The following is a 23,489-nucleotide window of genomic DNA, read 5'->3' as shown; positions in this document are numbered from 1 at the left end:
AGGTGGTTTAGTCAATCTGGCCACATGTCAAACGCCGGCTCCCTTGGCTTGAAAGCGAGATGAGCACCGCAACCCCATAGTCTCCTTTGACTGGACTTAAGCGTCCAGGGGTCCTTTACCTTTTTAATGGAAGTGTCTCTGTATGTCAGGGGTGGGAAACCTGTGGATTGCAGCTTCTATCACTACTGAGCATTGGCCAAGCTGGCTGGGCCTGATGGAAGTTGGAGGGCCATCGGTTGCCCACCTCTGCTATATGTCCTCAGAGTGGGACCTATAAGCAATATATTGCAATATGGAGTACTCCAGTTCTGGATTTTTAGAGGAAAAAGCCCCAGAGTAGTGCTGCCAAGCTAGCACGATTGCACCTCTCTGTTTTAAAGTGATGGTTCTGGGGCTGAAACTATATGTAACATGCAGCTGTATGCATGTGTTCTGTGACTTCTCCTTAAAAAAAAAAAAAGTTTTTAGAAGGCTGTAATGTTGATCAGGGGACGCAGGTGGCACTGTGGGTTAAACCACAGAGCCTTGGGCTTGCCGATCAGAAGGTCGGTGGTTCGAATCCCCGCTACGGGGTGAGCTCCCGTTGCTCGGTTCCTGCTCCTGCCCACCTAGCAGTTCGAAAGCCCATCAAAGTGCAAGTAGATCAATAGGTACCGCTCCGATGGGAAGGTAAACGGTGTTTCGGTGTGCTGCTCTGGTTCACCAGAAGCGGCTTAATCATACTGGCCACACGACCCGGAAGCTGGACACCGGCTCCCTCGGCCAATAAAGCGAGATGAGCTCCGCAACCCCAGAGTTGGTCATGACTGGACCTAATGGTCAGGGGTCCCTTTACCTTTATCTTTAATGTTGATCAGAGGGATGGAGCATCTTTCTCCTGCTCTGATCAAGGCTATAGTCTTCTTAACTCCCCTGATCTAAGCTATGGCGTTTTTTAAAAAGCTATTGTTTATATAGAAAAAAATTCCAATCTCCTCCACAAATTACTCAATGGCTTTGGTGAACACCATGGTAAACCATATCAGTGGCAGTTGGGAACAGTAACTAGGCCAAGCCAACTTGCTGTCAGCCTGCATGTTCCCCCTGCAAGACAGTTTGGTGGCAGCTATTCAGTGGGTGCTTTGCCTGTTCGAGGAAGTACGGCATATATCATATCATATATTTAGTTTTTCTTGGTGTTTGGTGTTAATTGACTCTAACTTTCATATTTCATGGTGCTGCAAGTCAGTGCAATTTTTTTATATAAAATGTCAAATAAATGAAATTATTATTGTCTTTTTTATTTATTAAAAAGTTAAGCTAAAAAGCAAAACACCAATTAAAAATTAAAAACAGATGGAAAGGTTATATTGATTTGTGTCATCTGTTGCAGGGAAACTGGGAAAAACGCATTCTGAAGAGCCTCAATAGTATGTGTACAGAACTCGGCATTCCATTAGCACAAAAGGTAGCTTTGTTAATTTATTTTACTGTGAATGCTGCACTTAGGCAAAGCTAGTCCTAATTTAATGGGGTGGAGGTGGATTTTTAATCCATGTTATTAAATGCTAACAGAAACTTTTGCTTTTTGTTCTTGGTTGGCTTATTGCAAAATGCATTTTTTTATGATTTACAGAGATCAATCAATGAGCAAAAGGAACTTCTAAGTAAATGGAATGAAATGGGAACAGATGAGCCAGGTATGTGAATCCTACTTTATACAAATTTGACTTTATTTAGTTGTGCCCCAATGCTGATAGAGAGGCTTTTTAATCATTTATCTGATCCATTTACATAACACTCTTAATTTAGAAAATGCCAGAATGGTTCACAAATAGTAATATAAAATACAGAATCACATAACAAAATTAAAATATAAAAATCATTGCAATGTTAAATCAGCAGCAAGATAAAACATTCCTGGAAAGGCTCCCTGTGCTTGGTTTAACAGCGATTTCAAGAAGACCTGAAGGCCAGATTACAAAGGTACTAACATAACTGGATTAACCTCCTGTGAATCTATTGTGGTTGGTCTTAGGGTTCCATTGACCCTGAAGAAAGGTTGGAACCAACCAGCCTTCTAGAAAGTGCAGCTCAAGAGCTTTCTTTGCCGCTGCCAATGCCATCTGGTGGGCGCGATTATGTGCTTGCACCCACACTCTGTCATATTCACTGTAAGATTTCCACCTCCTGCATTCTAGTTATCATCTGCCCTTGCTTTCTTGCTCTCTGAGAAACCCAGGGACCTGCCCTGGCTCCATAGTGGCATAGACGATGGAGGCTTCTGTAAGTAGAAAGGGAGGGGAAACAAAATTCCTCCTTTTCCCCCTGCATCCCCCGAGCCACTCCCCATCCTTTTCCAAAGGTTCCACAACTCTTTGTAGGTGATGGGGCACAGAGGGAAGGGGAAAGAGTGAAAATAATAATAATAATAATTTTATTTATATCCCGCCCTCCCCAGCTGAAGCCGGGCTCAGAGCGGCTAACAACAGTAAAGTAATACAGCATTCTAAAATCAATTCATTCTAAAATCAGTTCAAAATCAAATTAATGGCAACCATTGGGCTAGAGTTCTGTGAGGATTACCAAAGGGTTGGTATAAAATTACCCCACCTTTCCCATTTCTGCTCATGGAAGCCTCCACCAGTTCACAAAGCCTTCTGTCAGTGAATGTCAGGGACTGGGCAAAGGAGGAATGGTGGAGACCGCCTCTCCAGCCTGACCCTTCCAGGGAAGAAGAAGACAGTTCAGAATTACAACAGGGGTTTGAGGGAGGTCACAGCTCAGAGGCAGATGAGGGGAAAAGCTGGGAAATGATGGGAGAGGAGGAGGAGGAAGCAGCAGCAGCAGAAGGGGGGCGACAGCTGACAAACTCAGTGTCTTTAGAAAGCATTCTAGACCCCCCCCCCTTCCCAGAACCTGGCGGGCCTTGAAAGTAGGAGAGCAAAGAGCTCAAAGGCAGAGCGCACCCATAGTGATGATGCATGAGGAAGTGAGAGACAGAGAGGGTGGAGATTCACTTGGGACAACGCCGTTATTCCAAGAGGCTGCATTCCCAAGCTTCTCTCTGTGAATATTGAATAAAAGCGGATGGTAAGGACTTTCCCTTGTATTGTCCGTTCCTGGGGGTTGGTTCCTCTGCTGCCTGACAGTGAAGGGACACAAATTAATACATCTCATTGATATCATTCAGTACTTTGTACTTCAACAGTGTAGTGTCAATGTGCATGTGGAAGCCTAACAAATGTTATAATAAAAATAATAAAGAAGTGCTCGGGCCATCGAAGCTCATTGCCTCCTGATCCACTCCCAGGAGACAGCCCAGAAGGTACCATGGCATCTAAAGTTGCTGAGAGGTCCAGCTCAGCTAATGGAATTGCACTTCCATTTTCCATCTTTGTGTGCAGGTTACCCTACAAGGGTGAGAAAGTTGCTTCAAATCTCAAACTCAGACTGGAAAGCAGTCTGCTGAAGGTCCAGCTTGGCAGCCCTACAGCCACATGTGGCTTTCAGCTTAATTTCAAAAGCCTCTGGATCTTATTATCATAATAATAATAATTTATTATTTATACCCTGCCCATCTGGCTGGGTTTCCCCAGCCACTCTGGGCGGCTCCCAACAAAATATTAAAAACTCGATAAAACAGCAAACATTACAAACTTCCCTAAACAGGGCTGCCTTCAGAGGTCTTCTAAAAGTCAGATAGTTGTTTATTTCCTTGACACCTGAGGGGAGGGCATTCCACAGGGCGGGCGCCACTACCAAGAAGGCCCTTTGCCTGGTTCCCTGTAACCTCACTTCTCTCAGTGAGGGAACCGCCCGAAGGCCCTTGGAGCTGGACCTCAGTGTCTGGGCTGAATGATGGGGGTGGAGACTCTCCTTCAGGTATACTGGGCCAAGGCTCTTTTATATTTTCTTGGTGAGATGAAATTTATTAGGGATTCCAGAGTTCACCATTGAGCATTACCAAAACATCATAAAACAGTGAGCGAGCTTTTGAGTTTTTCAGAACACTTCATTAGACTAGATTTTCTAAAACAGGGTGGAGATTAAGCTGTAGTTAAATCCATTATATCTGTATTTAGTTCTGCACCCTAAGATTGAGACTGCAGACTGCTTAAATTAGTGTCTCCTTGGTACTGGCAGAATTCTAGAAGGAAGCAGCAATATCTCATGTAGATGTGGATAACATCTGGCCTTTAGTTAGCTTTTAACAGCTGTCTGCGCACTTCAGTTGATACTTGATGATAAGATTGTATGCTTCAGAACTTGCTTTGAATGTATATTCAAAATTTATGTCGATATGAACACATATTGCTTTAATTAGTATTAGGCCAATTGGACCCCTTTGAGAATCTGATGAAAGCTGTGGACCACTCCCGATATTTCCCCCCACAAAGACAATTCTTTTTAATCAAATAACTTTATGTATCTTATTAATTTCAGATCTAAGTCTCTTCAGGCCCGTTTACGCACCTAAAGATTTTCTTGAGGTAATAAAAAAATAAAGTTAGATCTTCAATTATGTATTTATACAATAAAATATGAAGGGTCTTATTGGAGTTATGGAGTTCATATAGACTTTGCCAGTTCAAAGCGACGGCTTAAACTACAGGCATGGTTATGGGGGTAAAATGGGGAAACAAGGACTGGGAAATCTCTAAAAGCTGAAAAGGTTTGTGGTGTTCCTCTATGGCAGGTGTAGGGAAACACAGGCTTGGAGGCTGAATTTCCTCTCTGACTGGCCTCAGCATTCTCGCCAGGTTACTTCCTTCAACATCCCTGTTTCATAACCTCCTTGAGCATTTTTGCCATAAATTCCATAAACTGGGCCGGATTCAGCTAACCTGGCATGCTAGTGGAAGACAGTGCAAGGCTTCCTGCTAGTGCAATGGGCTTACTCCTCCCCTTCTCCTTTCCCGCCCTGCAAAAAATAGCTCCGCCAGATCTGCTCTGGGTGGGCCAGGAAAACCCTCAGAATGGGGGGGGGGGAGGGGAGAGGGGAGATTGTTTCCTCTGGCAAGCAGAAACGCTTGCACTGCTGGAACAATCAAATTAGTGCAAAGTTGAATTCCACCCAGTAAGCTTCAACTCGTAATTTGGGCACAGACTAAAGAAATGAAACAAACGTTTAGCAATTTAGCTGGTCTGTTGGCGTTCAAATTCTGCACAACTGTAAGAATCGCAATTCAAGAGTCTGTTGCACGGTAAAGGTAAAGGTAAAGTCGTGGCTGACTCTGGGGTTGTGGCGCTCATCTCGCTTTATTGGCCAAGGGAGCCGGCGTACAGCTTCCGGGTCATGCGGCAAGCATGACTAAGCTGCTTCTGGCGAACCAGAACAGCACACGGAAACACTGTTTACCTTCCCGCCAGAGCAGTACCTATTTATCTACTTGCACTTTTACATGCTTTAGAACTGCTAGGTTGGCAGGAGCAGGGACCGAGCAATGGGAGCTCACTCCGCCGCGGGGATTCAAACTGCCGACCTTCTGATCGGCAAGTCCTAGGCTCTGTGGTTTAACCCACAGCGCCACCCATGTCCCATGTTGCACAGTAGTCTGTCAATATAGGACTGCATTTCATCAGATGGGAAAGTTGGCTGCAGAACATGAACAGAGGCCATTTTTGATGACCCTTCTTGCCCCTCCAGTGCCCTGAACCCCTTCTGCAACATCCCCCAAATCTTCCCCAAACCCCTGAAGCAGATTGAGATGGAATACAGTGGTACCTCAGGTTACAGATGCTTCAGGTTACAGACGCTTCAGGTTACCGACTCCGCTAACCCAGAAATAGTACCCCAGGTTAAAAACTTTGCTTCAGGATGAGAACAGAAATCGCGCAATGGTGGCGCAGCAGCAGTGGGAGGCCCCATTAGCTAAAGTGGTACCTCAGGATAAGAGAAGTTTCAGGTTAAAAATGGATCTCCAGAACGAATTAAGTTTTTAACCCGAGGTACCACTGTATGGGCAATTTTTCCCCTGTATGGCCAACAGATTCCTTTCTGAGGACAGTCACCACTGGATCCCACCCACTGCGTCTTGTATCTCTGTTCTCACTTGTGTTACTTCTTTGTATCCTAGGTCAGTAGTTTCACACATTCTCTGTTCATTAAACCCCATTCGTATTGCCAAGGCAAATTCCCAAACAACATTCAGCTCATGCGTAGTAGTGGCCAAGCTTTCTGGATTGCACCATAACACTGCATAGATTGCATTGTTGTACATTGTAGCTACGCACTGCAGGGAGAAGATCAATAGTGGTGATTAGTGGAAATGCTTTTCATGAAAGCTTCCCTGTCATTACGAATCTTATTAGTGGTTAACACTTAAAGTTTCCAAGGGACTTTCATGGCTCCCAGAACAGTTTGACAATCCATGTCCTCAATCTTTTGGTCTAGCTAAAGGATAACACAAGAGTGCCCCTTTGGCGGGACCCCTCCTGTGTGCTTGCCCTGCCCCCATATTTAAGGTCTTATGTGCTTGTTTTACCATGTGAGAGAGGTCTAAATCCAGTTGTACAAGGAAGAGCGCGACATATTTTAATGAGAAGAGAAGGAAACAACTACTAAAACCCAAAATGAAATAAGATCGTTACGTTCTAACAATGCATAAACAGAACTTTAAGATTTGTGTGGGAGGAAATACAATACAACAAGAGAAGATCAAACGGTGAGAAGGAGGAATTTCTATGACGCAGTTAAAAAGAAATGGCGTCTCGCCAAGACAGGCCGGCCAGAGAAGAAGATGAGGGGGAGGAGTATCAGGACGGTGTGAATGCTGGAATGCAAGTTTGACCTGACAGAGCCCCCTAATTAATTTATTTGATTTACCGGCCAGCCTGAGGAATAATAATGGACAGACCGAAGATTAATTTTGTTTATGGAAGTATCTAACAGAGGCTGTTCCTGAATAATATGAGTTTGGAAGACTACAAAACCCACACAGTGACACCAAATCTTTCAATCTGTTTGTGAAAATTATCAGAGATCGCAAAGAAAGGAATAAATGATAACAACAAGAAGAGAAAGAAGGTAATAAACGTCTATCCGAATCGAACTGGATGGAACTGTCGAACAAAAGCAGCAAATAAGTGATGTCTGGAGTCATCTGGAATTTGGACCCGTGCGGAGCTTGATATATGGGTACCCCCCAAAAAAATTTAAAATTTGGCTGTATAATCTGGAATTAATGTGATTTGAACAATGTGATATGATTGGCCTGTTAATAAAAATTATTTCAAAAAAATAAAAATAAAACCCAAAATGAAAAGCATGAGCAGAAGAAACCTGAACCAGTGGCTACAAAATTGATTGATAGAGCTTTTGAACATGAAAATAGTATGGTATCTTATTTTCCAAGATCTATTTCCGTAAGGCAGTGCAAATCTGTATTAGCTTGCCTAATAAAAACAGCAGAACAGAAAGCAAGCAAATGGATATGTCGTTTGTGAAGGTAAATGAAAGTCTCATGTTTGAAAAATTCCCTTGTGTAAATAGGAATTTCTTTCCACTTTAGCATTGCAAATGCCATTAGTTTGGTTGACTCTATCATAGCTTAATTTGCATATATTAATGAACATTCTATTGCACTCATGCAAATGTAGATAGAAGGCTTACGTTTCGAGCCTGAACTATTGAACTTTAAATGTTCTTGGGTTGTTGTTTCTTTATTTTGCTGATGGCTTGAATTATAATGTAACTATAACATTTATCTGCAATTAAGGCTAATTAAATCTGTCTCAGTTTAACCTTATGAAAACACTTTGCATAAGTAAACAGTGTTTTGTTATGTCTCTTGTGTTTTCTATTGTTTTCTTGACATCTCTTGACATTCTTTGAATGTTAACCTTTTAGTGCTTGGCCTGCATCTACAAATTTATATTCAGCCCATAATCCTGTATTAACTCGGAGAAATTATTCATGTACAAGCTGGAGTGTCTCATATAAACAAAAGAGACCAGATGAAAAACCTACAGCAGACTCTAACTGTCTCTTTAACCTTGTCTTTACACAGTACAAATCTAGGGATGCATGAACACTAAGCTTCCTAGGACCATAGCATGCAATCAGAAATATTTGACAGTGGCTTACTGTGATGATTGAACATGAGAACATAAGAACAGCCTGCTTGATCAGGCCAATAGAAAACCCTAACTTGTATTGCTTTTCTTAAAGGTATTGATGAACCTTCGCAATCCGAATTATGAAAACAGTGAGCAGCCTAGTTTTAGAAACCACCTGGGATTAATTCAGGTGCCACTGAAAGTGAAGGACATCCCTGAACTGGTAATAATAATTATCTTTAAATATCATTCATTCATTCAAAGGCATTTCTAAAATAGTAGAAATAAGTGTATATGAACAAAAGAGCTAGATTTTCTTAACTGTGAGATACTGAACATTCACAGTTCCTGTTTGGGCCTTCAGATAGGTTGCATTGTTTTCAGTGGGTGTTCTTGTCATTTGTTTTATTGTGACTACTGCCTGCTTAGTGCTCTGAACAACATTTTGGAGGGGAGAATGTGGAAAGGACAATTGGAGGGTTGGGGAAGAATTTGAGTTTACTGAGCTGCCGAGCAAAGGACCCAAGTCCTTGTGTTGAAGAAAGAAGCAAAGTGAGCAATTTACATCAGGGGTAATGTGAGTTTCCTGGTGGAAATTTCCCCACTACTTTATATGTTTAAGTAATGCCCTACAGCAGCAGTTCCCAATCAGCTAATTACTGAGGACCCCCTGTTTTTCAAAAGCCAAGCCACGGACCCCCTACTTTTTGAAATGTTGATAACTTTATGGTTGTGACCTCTGCAAAGCAATTTTTTTGAACAAAATGTGGGGTAACCCAAAATGTGCAAAGGATTTTAGGTATGCTAAAAAGCAAACTAGGGCTGAGCTGAGCGATATCTGGTTTTCAGCATCGTGATATATCAGTAGCTAAACATCGCAATATTCCAATATATCACGATGTCTGAAATGGGAGATCAGGCGTGGGCATGAGGGGAGGAGCAGTCATGGAGATCGGATGGGGGGGTACGTGCAGCTCAGGCGTGGGAATAAGAGAAGGGGCAACCGCGGATATTGGATGGTTGGGGGGAGGAGAGGAAGTGGGGTCACCTCACTGCATGGTTTGAGTGGGAGGGGATGGGGATAGCCACCGTCAGCGGAGCAGCTAGCAAAGAGCATGTCCACTGCGGCTGCCGCTGCTTTCCTCCCAACTGAGAAGAGCTGGTCCGCCTCAGTGCCAAGGGAAGGCAGTGCCACGATGCCTTGAAATGAGGATGATCAGCTGCCCTGGTCTCCATCAGCATGAGGGGAAGGCAGCGCCTTGCAATTGGCTACCCTGGTCTCCTTCAATGTGAGGGAAGACAGCTCAGATCGGCAGCGTCATCAGCAGAGATCATTGGTGGTGCCATGAAATCGGCTGCCCTGCTCTCCCCTCGCGCAAGGAGCTACATACTGCTGCGTATCGCTGGGTGTCAGGGACTGTGTTGCAGAGGGCTGCACTGAGGAGGAATAGTGGGAGCCTCCCCCTGCTCCTGCTCCTGCTCCTGAATCTCCCCAGGAGCAGAAGGACAATATAGATTTGGAACAGTGGTTTGCAGAGGGACATAGTTCAGAAGGCAGAAGCTGGGATATACTGGATGGGGAACAGCTAGGGGAGAAAACACTGGAAGGGAGAAGGTTAACAGATTCACAGACAGCATTCCTCCACCACCTTCCCCAAAGTCGTGAAGGGCTCAGAAAGTGGCAGAACAGAAACCACAGAGGGGACAAGCTCAGATTACGAGACGTAGAAGTGATGTAGGTTCATAGGGACCGAAGCGGGTGGGCTCTTTAATTGGGAGCACCGCCATTAGTAGAAGATGTGTTCTTTGTTCTCTCGCTGTGATTATTAAAGTTTCTAAGGGGTAAGAAGACTCCTTTTCCTTTGTTCTGCTTATCTACGGCCACAGGGGAGGGAGCTGATTCCCCAAAGCCTGACACTGGGTCAAAATTGTTATTGCGGTGTGATTTCAAAACCGAATTTGGCCAATATATTGAAAAATTGCACAGCACTAAAACAGACCATAACATTTGTGATATTACCCCTAATTGGCAACCACTGCCAATTCTTGTCTCATACCTATGTCAGAGGACGGGGCTAGATGACAATTGTAGTATAAATCATATTTCTAATTGATAGCAATTTGGAGTTTTGTTGATAACTAATTAAAATTTAAAGAAATATCCTTTGCTGATAAAATATTTGTGGGCTTTTTGTACATTTTTTCTCAAGAAAGAATATTTCAATGAGCTAGACTTGAACACAGGCCAGCTGGATATTGATGATTCTGCACATGTGCCTCCAGGTTAGTGCCTTTGTTTAAAGTAGTAAAATTGTTCTTGGTTCTTACAAGGATTCGTGTGAGATATAGATGCTAACGTCTGTTCCAGTGACAATTCTTGTGTCTTTATTTGCACTGTGGTAGGAAGAGATTTGGCAAGTATAACTTGTATGGTAATGATAGCAGGAAAAGCCAAAACTTACCGAGTACAGTATCTTCATTCCTGGAGCCCTCTCTTGGTCGGAATTTGGCAAAATTTAAAACACTGCTTTTATTAAAGCAAATGTGAGAAGCCTGATTTGGAAAATAGCAGATCCTAGACTGAGTGTAAATATTTTAGTCCAAAAAAGTTAGAACTAATTGTTACTGAGGTAGTAAGCTTTGGCTTACTACCTTGAATTATTACTTTGAATTCTGGTGCTGGAGGAGATTCTTGAGAGTCCCATGGACTGCAAGAAGATCAAACCTCTCCATTCTGAAGGAAATCAGCCCTGAGTGCTCCCTGGAAGGACAGATCCTGAAGCTGAGGCTCCAGTACTTTGGCCACCTCATGAGAAGAGAAGACTCCCTGGAAAAGACCCTGATGTTGGGAAAGATGGAGGGCACAAGGAGAAGGGGATGACAGAGGACGAGATGGTTGGATAGTGTTCTCGAAGCTACCAGCATGAGTTGGACCAAACTGCGGGAGGCAGTGGAAGACAGGAGTGCCTGGCGTGCTCTGGTCCATGGGGTCACGAAGAGTCGGACATGACTAAACAACAACAACAAAGCTTTGGTCTGCACTTCAGAGTGCAGGTGTGGGATCACATGACTAGCAATTTCTTCAGACAAAATCCCTGCATATTGAAAACCAGCTGTCAGGCAGAATGGTTCTAGTAGTTTAGAACTACAGATTAATCCAGAACAGCAAGAGGAAAAGTGTTGCAATGCATTAGAGATGAACAATGTTATTGCGGCTAGGGCTTTTATCTCCAGCAGCATTCACACTGTGTATAGAATACTCTGTATACCTAACATTATCTTGATTTATCTTTATTCAACTGATGAAGGACAAAGCTTGTGCTACAGCAAAGTAGTTAGAGCCTCAAGGCATCTTTTTGTGTTCTATTTATTATCTAACTAGATTAGCATATGCCCTCTTCAGCTCCATTTCTAAATTACAGGAAGCTCTCCTTGCTGGTAATGCATTCACCACTTGGAAATAATACCTGTCTCATGATGGGAATGAGCAGATAGCCATCAAAATTTAAATGGGTGGAAATTAATAACACTGCTGATGTTCTATAACTATAGTTGAAGCATCTGTCTCATGAATGAGAAATAGCACATTTGAAGAACATTGTTTATTTTAGACAAATTTTTTTGGAACCTTAATTGTCCCCCCCTAAGGTGGTTTACAAAAGGAGAGAATGAAATAAGATGATACTTTAAAATAGTGCACTAACAGGGAAGCTAAGATAAGGACATGCACAAACCCATCTTCTGAATTTCCATCTCATACAGCGTTCTGATCACCGTATCCTCAAACTGCCCTCTAATCCTTTTAGAGTAGAGAGAGAGGACCAGCATTGTTTTCCTTTAAAAAAAACCAAACTCTTGCTTCAAATTACATTTCGAACGAAAAGGGTAAGGGTTTAAAAAGTAGTTTGGAGGCAAACGGGTGCCATTTTTCGGAGAGAAATGTTGCACATGTGGATTATGAATGCATGTTCTTTGGAATTCTGGTGCACGTATGGTGCCGTGCTTTCAGATAAGATGTTTTGATAGTTAAATCAAACGTCCTTCTGTAAAGTTTAAATAGTTTTGAACTGTTTGCACTCTTTTCTTGCTTTACTGTTTTAGAACTCTTTGAAAATGAACATGTACGTATTGGTCAGAAAGGTAAGAATTGGATACTGACTGTAAACAAATTGCAAGTGTTTTAGGTTTTTCTGTGGGTTTTCTTTGTTTTGTCTGGTGTGAAGCATAATAAGGCTGCAATTCTAAATACTAAAAATTAAGTTCCACTGGATGCATTGGGATTTCCTTCAGAGTAAACATCCATAGAACTGCACTGTAAATGATGTAAAATAAAATGTAACTTGTACCTTTTTAACGTGATGGAACTGCTAGAGATTTATAGGTTCTAGATAAAGAGTGTCACAGCTGGCAGATTAAAAACAAAGTGTGTGTGTGTGTGTTTATGACAGCTTTATTCCAAATTGCTGAATTCCTGGTTTGAATTCTATTTTAAAATCACCGGAGTTGCTTCTGTGCACAAAGAACTCTCATTAGTGTTAATGGAGTTTATGTCCCTGCATCAGATAAGAATATAACTTTAATTCTTCCAGGTGGTTAGTTGCTAGTGCAAAACCTAATGAAACACGTAGCACTAAGTCAGCTTGCAGGATGGTTATGCCCTTTCAAATAAGGTCATTATTCTACCAGTTGAAAGGAAATCAACCCTACGCCTTAATTAAAAGAAATCAAACTCACATGGAACAAATTATTTTTTCTCTGCCTTTCCTTTCACAAGAGTGACTGTGAAAGGAATTAGGCCATGCCCGTGTCACATTCTCCTCTTCTAAATTATATTAAAAGACAGCATGACAACTATGATAATTTGGAGTGGGAGGGGAGAAAACCCAAAATGACATGCTTCTGATCTGGCAACCACTTAAATTAATAGAATATTATTAATATTATGTTGGGAGCCGCCCAGAGTGGCTGGGGAAAACCGGCCAGCTGGGTGGGGTATAAATAATAGTAGATGATGATAATGAAAGTAACCTAGACATCCGTGACCTTGATTTAATAGCATCATTTCAGATCTGTACAAAGCCATTAAAAAAAAAATGGTTTCAATTCCTCAAAAAACTGAATTTGGACATGATACAAATATTGGCGGGTGGCGCTGTTGGTTAAACCACAGAGCCTAGGGCTTGCCGCTCAGAAGGTCGGCGGTTCGAATCCCCGCAACGGAGTGATCTCCCGTTGTTCGGTCCCTGCTCCTGCCAGCCTAGCAGTTCGAAAGCACGTCAAAGTGCAAGTAGATAAATAGGTACCGCTCCGGCGGGAAGGTAAACAGTGTTTCTGTGCACTGTTCTGGTTCGCCAGAAGCGGCTTAGTCATGCTGGCCACATGACCCAGAAGCTGTATGCCAGCTCCCTCGGCCAATAAAGTGAGGTGAGTGCCGCAACCCCAGAGTCGGCCATGACTGGACCTAATGGTTAGGGGTCCCTTTACCTTTTTTTACAAATATTGGATCATCACTTTTCACTGAATATAAAATGCAAAAAAGGGAAGGGGAATGGAATGAAATGTGTGGATGCAGGAGGTACCTGGTAGCAGAAAAATAGGAAGTGTGATTTGTGTTGAGTCATAATCTCACTGTGTGACTCATGCACTGCAAGCTTGACCAAACTAGTCATCAAAGGTGTTAATCTTCACTTTTAAACTTCTCAAACAGGCCTTCTGTTTTGTTTTGTTTTTCCAGCAATGTCCTAATTACTGGGGGCTGGCATCAAAGTTCATACTGAACAGAAGCTCTTCCATGGACCCAGATAGCCTTTAAGCAGGCATCTGTTACTAACAGAGTTATCTTTGACTTGCTGCTAATTGGGTAGCCTTAATATTCATGCCACTTGCTTAGCCAGGAAGTGCCATGTATTATCTTGGCCGACAGCCCCAGGAAATTATTTCTGGTTTGTGTATACCTTGCCAAGAAGCAGAAAAGCATAAACATACCCGTGTTAGCATTTTCACCAGTGCTATCCCTATCTACTGCCAGGTGTAGCATTGTCTCTTTCAAACCTTTACTTTGTGGGTCAATACTCGGTTTCCCTTTTGCAATCCAAATGTTAGGAAGAAACAAGTTAATTGGCTCAAAGGTACCTTCCGGAGTAGAGATCTGCAAAACCAAACTAAATGATATAAGCATCAGTGTGTTGCATTCCTCTTGTAGCAAGCTGTCTTACATTGAGTTAATTTTTTGGTCTATGTAGCTCAGTACAGTATTGTCTGCCATAACTTGCAGTGGCTATCTAAGGTTTCAGACAGGACGTTCTCTGCCACTGAATTTCGGCGCTTGCCCCAAAGTCCTTTAGTATGTTCAATTTCCTTAATGCCCTCGGTTTCTTTAATTGCCTGTCATGTCTTACTGTAAGCTTGTTGTCAAGTGCTGCTCTGTTCCCATTTAGTGGACTTTAAGCACATTGAATTGAATGGCCCCCAGTTCCTTTTGTCTTCCCCCTAGAAAGAAAATTTAAAGCTGCTCTGCCACCTTTTTGACCTTAAGGGACAGCAGTTTGCTCTGCACAAGAACCCACAGTCTGCTCTTCTTGTTCTGGGTATAAATTACTGTATTTTTCGCTCTATTGAACGCACCGGACCATAGGACACGCTGGACCATTGGAGGGGAGAACAGGAATATTTTTTCTTGTTCTCCCCCTCTAAAACAAGGTGCCTTCTGTGCGTTCAAGGTGCATTCACCCGAAGCCTCCGGAAACCAGTGAGAGTTCCCACTGGGCTCTGGAGGCTTTGGGTTCCTTTCGACCTGCTCTTTGGGGCTGGCGGGAGGGGGAGCGCTGCTTTCCCCCACCGCCAGCCCCAAAGACCAGGTCAGGGAATGGCGGGAAGGCGGCGCTCCGCCTCCCCGCTGTCCCCCGAGCTTGTGGGGCTGGTGGTGGGGAGAAGGGCTGCTTTCCGCCGCCGCCAGCCTCCAAACCAGGTCGGGTTTGAAGGCTGCTATCCGCAAGCCTTGGGAGCCCGGCGAATATCTACCTGAAACCCTGCACAGCGCTCCCCAGGCTTCGGGCTGCAGGCTGCTATCCGCAAGCCTTCGGAGCGCGGCGGACACTCCTGCACTCCGAAGGCTTGCGGATAGATTCCTGAAGCCTGGAGAGTGAGAGTGAGCGGAGCCCCTCAGTTTAGGAGATAATATGCAAACTGGGCATACACGTGATGACTCCATGCACATCTGTTTTGGTGTATATGGCACATGCTTTTGAAAGGTGGCATTAATAAAACTCCACACCTCTACTTAAAACTCCTTTGGCCTAACATAAAGGACGAAAGCACTTCCAAACTTTAATTAGCCCACCAGACCCAATAAGTATTTCAGAAATCTTATGATCAATGGCTTGAATCCTAAATTGCACAATCAGTTGCCTTGCCAGTTTTTCACACATACCATCTGCAGCCTAACACACCTCAGACACTATGGATATGGAAGATTTGGAGATTCTTGCAAGTGACTTTTCAGAGGGTTCAGGTACTTGCAGATGGTAGAGAATTGGTGAGCTGCAGAAATACCTGCCATTCACACAATGGAATATTTGTACAAAAGAAATGGATAAGAGTAGTATTTAATTTGAAATATTTATAGGTCTCTTTTCAGGGTGGAGGGACGCGGGTGGCACTATGGTCTAAACTACAGAGCCTAGGGCTTGCCGATCGGAAGGTCGCGGTTCGAATCCCCATGATGGGGTGAGCTCCCGTTGCTCGGTCCCAGCTCCTGCCCACCTAGCAGCTTGAAAGCACGTCAGGTGCAAGTAGATAAATAGGTACCACTCTGGCGCGAAGGTAAACGGCATTTCCATGCGCTGCTCTGGTTTGCCAGAAGCAGGTGAGTCATGCTGGCCTGGAAGCTGTCTGCGGACAAACGCCGGCTCCCTCGGCTTATAGAGCGAGATGAGCACGCAACCCCAGAGTCATCCGTGATTGGACCTAACAGTCGGGGTACCTTTACCTTTACCTTTTTCAGGGTGGAAGTAACAAAAACCTCAAAACAGTAAAACATAGCACTAAAATAAACAATAATAGAACCAGCCGTAATACTAAAAAGCATTCAGCCCAGTAAAATAGCAAACTCCAATAGATAAATAAAACTAAATCAAATTCAGTTCTACAGCCCCCAAATAGGTTTTTAAAGCATTTTCTAAAGGCGAGCTGTAACGAGGCACTATGTACCACAGTTGGCAACAGATTCTATAGCTGTAGTTCCACTGTTGGAAAAGGTTTGAAAAATAATGAGAACGTGCCAGAAGTGAAGAGAACACACAGAATTTATTTTTAGAAATACTAAATAATATCTGAAACTAGTATTACTAATCCATGGCAATCAGCTTGGTGATTCAAGACATTTATTATCGTTACCTTAACTGAGAGTACAGTCCTACATATTAGCCATAGTAAGCCTCCCAAAATGCAGTGTGATTTACTTCTGAGTAGATGTATATAGAACCGTGCTGTAAATGTGACTTCTAACCAAATATGGTATTCTTAGCTTTAAAATCCCCTTAATTTTGAAAACTTGCTTTGTGTGATTCAGCCTCCAATTCTGCACAGGCTTCATATTTATATCTGTGGAATAGCCAAAAAAAATGATAGGTCCCCCCCCCCCGCCATCTTAAATTGTCTCGGGGGAACACTTAAGTGAAATGCTAATAAAATATAAAGCTGAAATGTGTTTGTATGTCTTTTGTGTGTGTTATTAACACCTGCATTTCTTGTAGTTTTAATGGAGCAGGATAGTGCAGCGGCTCAACAATATGTCCGGCAGGGATGTCCAAATTTGCTACGAGCCGAGTTGTGGGCACTGATTCTGAATGTTTCCAGTCAACCCGAGGTAAGTAGCAAAAGTGTAGTAAAAATGTAGACTTGCAGCAGCTACATACCCAATAGCTAAATTATAAACAACATTTGGCTGCGTTATTAAGCGTGATGCTAGTTTTGGTTTATTGTACACAAGGTCACACAAGGGTGTTTGTGCTCATTTAACAGTGTTTTTCTGACCTTTTTTTATCTGAACCCCTCTTTCCCTAGTTTATTTTGCGTGCCCAGGTAGAGACCCCTGCGCCCCCAAGAGACAGCCTGAGAGCAATGGAATACACATGACAACGTGTTTGGGGATTTAAAATGGCCACAACTTTATTATCAGTTTCAAATTTATGAAACCTTGGCTTAGGCATTGGGTGTGTATCCCTCTCAGACCTCCAGCCTGGGGGACTGAGGCACAGCAGGGTTAATCGGATCGGAGGGGGCACTGCAAAACACATATTTACACAGCAAGCCCTGCGCCCTGCAGAACTGGTTTATTGACAACCTATCACCGTACGGCCAGTGACGCCCTTCACACAAAACGCTTTAACAGGGAACCCTGAAATGCCACTGCGGGTGTGTGTGTGTGACCTCCCTTTAGGAATGATAGATGAAAAGATTCCGCCCAAGGCCTAAAACCACCACCCGAAACCACAAAATCGCGGTCTCGCTGCCAAGACAACCTATAGCTGAAAAAAACCCCTCAGCATCCTGACAACCAATCCTGCAGGCAACACCTGATACCGTCCAACTAGAGTTCATTCCCTAAGGTGGTCAGGTGCACCCCGTCAGGTCTGAATAATTCTACCTTGCTGGGTTTGATGTCCTCATGGTGAACCACTTGGCTGCCAAGACATATAATCGCAGAGCGGACGGCCCGGTTGATTTTTACCACCGCGTAGTTCAGTCTGGAAGGTTTAAGGGCACCCTGCCATTGCAAGCATGGAAGACGTTCGGACCACATATTACTGTACTGTGAAGTTGGCATGGCAGCCCTGCAGGTGCTCATCCACTTCCTAGAGCTCCCATGACTTTGCCCTGCCTCATTCCCATCCTCACAAGTGCAGAGGCTCTGCAAGGATGCTGAGGCTGCTTTCGCTGCCCCCACGCCTCGCTCCCCATAGGCCACGGCTGCTGTGTTACACTTTCCGTGTGTGTCCTGTCTCTACAACGTCGAAGAACTTGCTGCTGGGGTTTTTTTTGTTTTGTTTTTTTGTATATTTATTTTAGATTTTGTTGCGATCGCATAGAAATTATTCAGTTTGGTTTTGTATTTTTTTAATGTTTTATTTAGTGTTTATGACTTCTTTGGTCGTATTGTTTTTATGTGCAGTGGTACCTCAGGTTTAGAACTTAATTCATTGTGGAGGTCCGTTCTTAACCTGAAACCGTTCTTAACCTGAAGCACCACTTTAGCCAGTGGGGCTGCCGCGCAATTTCTGTTCTCATCCTGAAGCAAAGTTCTTAAGCCGAGGTACTATTTCAGGGTTAACAGAGTCTGTAACCTGAAGCGTCTGTAACCTGAGGTACCACTGTATTGTTTTCATGTTGTAAGCCATCTTGAGCATAGTTTGAACTGTGGAAAGGCAGCATACAAATAAAATTATGTCTGTCTGTATGTAGAACTGTGTAAGTTGAACCTTTCAAATAAGAGAAACCTATTCCTTGCTGTGAAAAACTGGCTAGTGATAGCATGCCATGGAATGACATAAATGACCTCCCCTCTGGAGTAAAACCACTTTTCTTGCCTCCTCAATACTTTTTCAACTTCTGTTCTTGTCTCTGCTGCCCAACTTTTTGCTTCAGTATTTTTTCTGAACATGCCACCTAGCCTGTGCTTCTATTCATTTGCCTTGTTTTCTTCCTCTACTGCTCCAGATAATTTCCCGAGCCTTCTTGCCACATCACGCCTTCTTCCTATTGGAAATGGGCTTCTCCATAGGTCTTCTCTCCTTTCTTTCTACAGCACTGTGGGGTAGCTGCTTCCTTCTGCTTTTGAATATGTGCAGGTCTTCCTCATGTGTCCCTGTACTCATGCGGCCTACCTGCACAGATTAGGCAGTGGCATAGGTATGCCATTCAGCTATCTGGTAGGGCCTGTGACATCATTACTGATAAGCCACACAACTCCCCTTCTTGCATATTCTGTTTCGTGTGTGTGTGTGTCTTCTTCTTCTTCTTCTTCTTCTTCTTTGGTGATCACTCGTAGCCTAGTAAGATTGTCTTCCATAAACACGGTTTTAACAGTGAGTCTGTAAGTGACTGTGGAGGCCAATTCTGGATCCACACGTCCTTCCACAGTGGGGACAGAGGTTTTCGGGCGGGAGTTGATCACTGTGAGGGTTTGCCAAGCATGCCTTCCTCTTAGCACGTTTCTCCCTTTCATCCTGAGTTCAAGCGTCTTCAAAACCAATGACACTTTGGTAAAGGTTGTTCTCCAATTGGAGCGCTCCCGGGCCAGTGTTTCCCAGTTGTCGGTGTTTATACTACAGTTTTTAAGATTTGACTGGAGAGAGTCTTTAAACTTCTTTTGTTGACCACCAGCATTACACTTTCCATTTTTAAGTTCGGAATAGAGTAGTTACTTTGGAAGACGATAATCAGGCATCCGCACAGCATGACCATATATTTAATTGATTTCCTCATTTTACTTCATACTTGCTCATTTTGCTTTATGTTTACTATTTGGTTAATGTGTTGCTCTACCTCTCCGCTGCAGTAAACGTTGCCTTAATTTTTCTTTAAAATGCCCAACACATCCTAGCTAAAGAGATCATGACTTTATTAGTCTTCCTTTTAATAGAGGCAGAGTATCGTGCTACATGCTTGATACTGTAGATATGAAGATATTATTTTCAGTTAATTGAAATTAAGAGTACTGTAAGGGATGGACAGATGATGAATAAGTGGCATGCATGGGTGCATGAGAGAGAGAAAGAATTTATATTATTCCTTGTTATACAGTACATGCTTGGGAGTGGATTGACAATAAGATGATAGCTGTATCTAACGATGAAAACAGATTTCAGTATTTTAAAAGCACTATTGGAAACGTTTTGCTAAGCTTAGGGGAAAATGTTTGGCTTTTAGGTGCATATACTTAAATCAGACCATCAAGAATAAATAATCTAAGAAGTAACAAATTATACATTGTTGAAAGAGAAAGCACTGCTTTTGTCATAATGAAAAACATTGTACCAATGTTGTGATGGCTAATTAACTCTGAATTGTTCCAAATTATTCTGACAGTTAAAGCCTTGCTTATTTCCTCTTTTCTAATAGTAAACAGATGAGAGAGATTAATTGTAATTGGCTGACTTCACTACATACCACAGTAGTGATACCATATTTGTGGTATTTTTGTCTTAATTTGTCAAGTAAAATATCTAAAGAAATGGTCAGTTCGAACTGCCACACAGCAACTACTTGAAACTGCTCCAACAGTGCCCTAGCTCACTGCCATGCAGTTCTGTCTTATCAGATGATCTGTCCTTAATCTTGCCAATCATAGCTAGAAGCTGTTTACAGTGTTGTGCAGACAAGCAACCAAGTATAAACCTAGCCCAGAGCAAGAAATGTTACGGGGTGGGGAGCTAATGATTATGGTGGAGTCATTGTAAGTCAATGTGAAACACCTAAAACCCAATATGTCAGCTCGCAAAATGTTTTTTCTGTGGACCAACTGAAAATTGCCAGAGTTTCAGGCCATGTCATATATTTTTTTCTTGAACATATTAAAGTACACATCTAGGTTACCATAGTCTTTTAGGGGAAATAAGTCAACTGTTCCAGCATTTATATTATGAAGATCATTGCCCCAAGACTAAAGCCGCCTTACTTAGCCTGTTTGATAATCTGGCTCTGATTTTAAAAAATAAATTGTGTCAGATGGGATGAAGATATTCTCAACTACAGTCGTACCTAGGTTTTTGACTAAAGGTTTCCCCAAGACTAAAGCCTCCTTAGGCTGTTTGATAATCTTGCTCTGATTTTAAAAAATAAATTGTGTCAGATGGGATTAAGATATTCTCAACTACAGTCGTACCTAGGTTTTTGAACAGCTTAGTTCTCAAACGTTTTGGCTCGTGAATGCCGCAAACCCAGAAGTGACTGTTCCGGTTTGTGAACTATTTTTGGAAGCCGAACGTCCAACGGGGCTTCCACTGCTTCTGATTGGCTGCAGGAGCTTCCTGCAGCCAATCAGAAGCCGTACTTTGGTTTCCAAATGTTTTTGAAGTCGAATGGGCTTCCGGAACGGATTCCGTTCGACTTCCAAGGTACGACTGTACTGTGAAGCCTTTTCACAGACTACTGAATGGAACTTGCATACCTCCAGTGGTCCATAGTTTGAGAACTTCTGGCATGCCTAATCTGATAACACAAGAAGAATCTCTTTGGATTAAGACCTAAACCCTTTCTAATCCCATCAGTCTGTTTCCCACAGGAGATAACCAGAAGCCAATGGGAACCTCAAAATCAAGACATGGGGGTAGCAGTAGACTCCTGCTTGTGTTTTCCAGCAATTGGCAATCAGAGGATCTGTGATCCTCGCAGAAGCATATAGCTACCATGACCTAATTGACTTATCCTCCATGACTTTTTCTAATGCCCCTTGAAAGCCTCCTAAACTGTGTCACCACATCTTGAGGGACCCAGAGAAATAAATATTTTGTTTAATCTGTCCTGAATCTTCCACCATTCCTCTTTATCGACTGACCTGGATTCTAGTATTATGAGAAAGGGTGAGTCATTCCTTGCATAATTTTACAAAACTCTTTCACTTACTCATCTCCCCTCCCCATCCTAAAAAATTCCAATCACACTAGCTATGGATATCAAGTATATTTTAGTATGATAATTTTGACTGTCATAGAGATGTATATTTATTGCACAGCAATTATAAATATATATTTATAGTGTAATTTTTAGAAGCAGTTAAATCAGAAAGTCTGTCTTTCTAATTCAGCCGTGCTGTTAAGTTTTGGTCCTAGAATTCTCCCTTGTGCCATTTGTAACTGACTAAATGGCTGAGCTACTTTTTCTTTGTTAATGTATGTCAGTTTCCATTTATCCTTCTCCATATTTATAAACTGAAGACTTTTTGAACCTCTAAATCTTATTTAGAGAAATAGATTTTGTTAAGACACTGAAAGGTACAGCAGAAGCTTTTTGGGAGAATTGTGTGAACATTCAAATGCACTCATTTCAGAGGAGAACATCTAATTTGAACCAATTTGTGTTCCACGAAGTTTAGGTACAGATGCCAATTTGCAGTTTAGAACAACATTATACAAATAGGTTGTTTACAGGGGCACAAATATAAAAATAAGCAAAAAGGCTAACTTACTCGTGCTACAGACTTCTTTGGATATATGAACACAAGTTCATAGGACATGATGTATTTGAAAAGCAGGAAGTACCGTATGTATATTAAAATCACATGGAGCTCTAGAATCTATTAGGGTTTTTCTCTATGTCTAATAATAGAAAATGTGTCCACGTTCCAAGAAGCTGAATATTCAGTTGAACCAGTCAGTTTGTCACTGAAATTAACAACAGAACACTGAAAGCGCCAGATGTATTGTTCTCAAAGAATTATAGCATTTCAGGGAGTTGGTGCATGTACACCTGCTGGCAGTATTGTAAGTCTTAGCCTGATAGGAAAACACTAAAAGTGCATATTATGTTGTTAGGTATGACTGAATGCCTAGAATAAGGAGCACTCTCTGGTTTGTTCCTTTCAGATTTCATGTCATACTGTCTCTTGAAGAATCGATGCTCACTAGGGCAGCTTTGAGGCAGGCTGGTTGAAAGCAGTCTCCCCTTCTGTGGCTATTATGAGATATAAATAATCACAACAAATTGTGTGTTGTTAAAATATACACATTTTATTTTATTTATTTTATTTTAAAATTTTATTTATGCTTTTCAGATTTATACATTTCACCAATTTAACAATCATTTTGAACATTTCAAAACTTGACTTCCTTCCCCCTCTTTCTGCAGTTCCTTAAATTTATCTTTAATACCTTCTGCATATCCCAATTAACTTAATTTTTTCATTTATTCATCTACGTTAAATATATATTCTTATAAAACTGCAGGTTATTTCAGTAATCCTGCCAGTGTTCTTATCTGTTTACAGTTTATCTGTAAATATTCAATAAACCATTTGCATTCTTTTTTAAAAAAGTTTGTTACCTTGTTTTCTTATTCTTCTGGTAAGTTTTGCCATTTGTGCATATTCCATATTTTTTTGTATCCATTCTTCCTTTGCTGGGACTTCTGCTTCTTTCCAATTTGGGGTGAGTAACGTTATTGTGGCTGTAGTCGCATACATGAATAAGTTTCTATACATTTTAGGTCGTTCTGTCCCTATAATTCCCAAAAGAAAAGCTTCTGGGTTGTTGTTGTTGTTGTTTTACAAACGTTATTTTAAACATCCTTTTCAATTCATTATGTATCATTTTTGTACAATAGTCAGGATGATTTATTTGCTAGAAGCAACCATTTATCCAGTCATACCCCTTACCAAATTTCCCAGATGTATCTACAGTGGTACCTCAGGTTACATACACTTCAGGTTACATATGCTTCAGGTAAAGACTCCG

The 23,489-nt window shown here is 42.2% G+C and overlaps 1 protein-coding gene across 2 annotated transcripts in view; it reads left to right on the top strand.

Annotated features, from left to right (window-relative positions):
- TBC1D19 (TBC1 domain family member 19) overlaps positions 1-23,489 on the top strand; it is a 73,393-nt gene that overhangs the window by 10,136 nt on the left and 39,768 nt on the right. For both annotated transcript variants that reach the window (XR_014515371.1, XM_083458335.1), the window contains exons 5-11: positions 1,373-1,447; positions 1,616-1,679; positions 4,426-4,472; positions 8,153-8,263; positions 10,251-10,323; positions 12,142-12,180; positions 16,794-16,906. Coding sequence is in view for 1 of the 2 variants with exons in the window: in XM_083458335.1 (XP_083314461.1) it covers positions 1,373-1,447; positions 1,616-1,679; positions 4,426-4,472; positions 8,153-8,263; positions 10,251-10,323; positions 12,142-12,180; positions 16,794-16,906 (522 nt within the window). In the remaining variant the exon portion in view is untranslated. The remainder of the gene's footprint in view (positions 1-1,372; positions 1,448-1,615; positions 1,680-4,425; positions 4,473-8,152; positions 8,264-10,250; positions 10,324-12,141; positions 12,181-16,793; positions 16,907-23,489) is intronic.

This window comes from Podarcis tiliguerta (genome assembly GCF_965153285.1).
Source record: "Podarcis tiliguerta genome assembly, chromosome: 9".
Classification (NCBI taxonomy): domain Eukaryota; kingdom Metazoa; phylum Chordata; class Lepidosauria; order Squamata; family Lacertidae; genus Podarcis; species Podarcis tiliguerta.
Note: the sequence above shows the minus strand (reverse complement) of the source record. Positions and strands in the feature narration are given on the sequence as shown.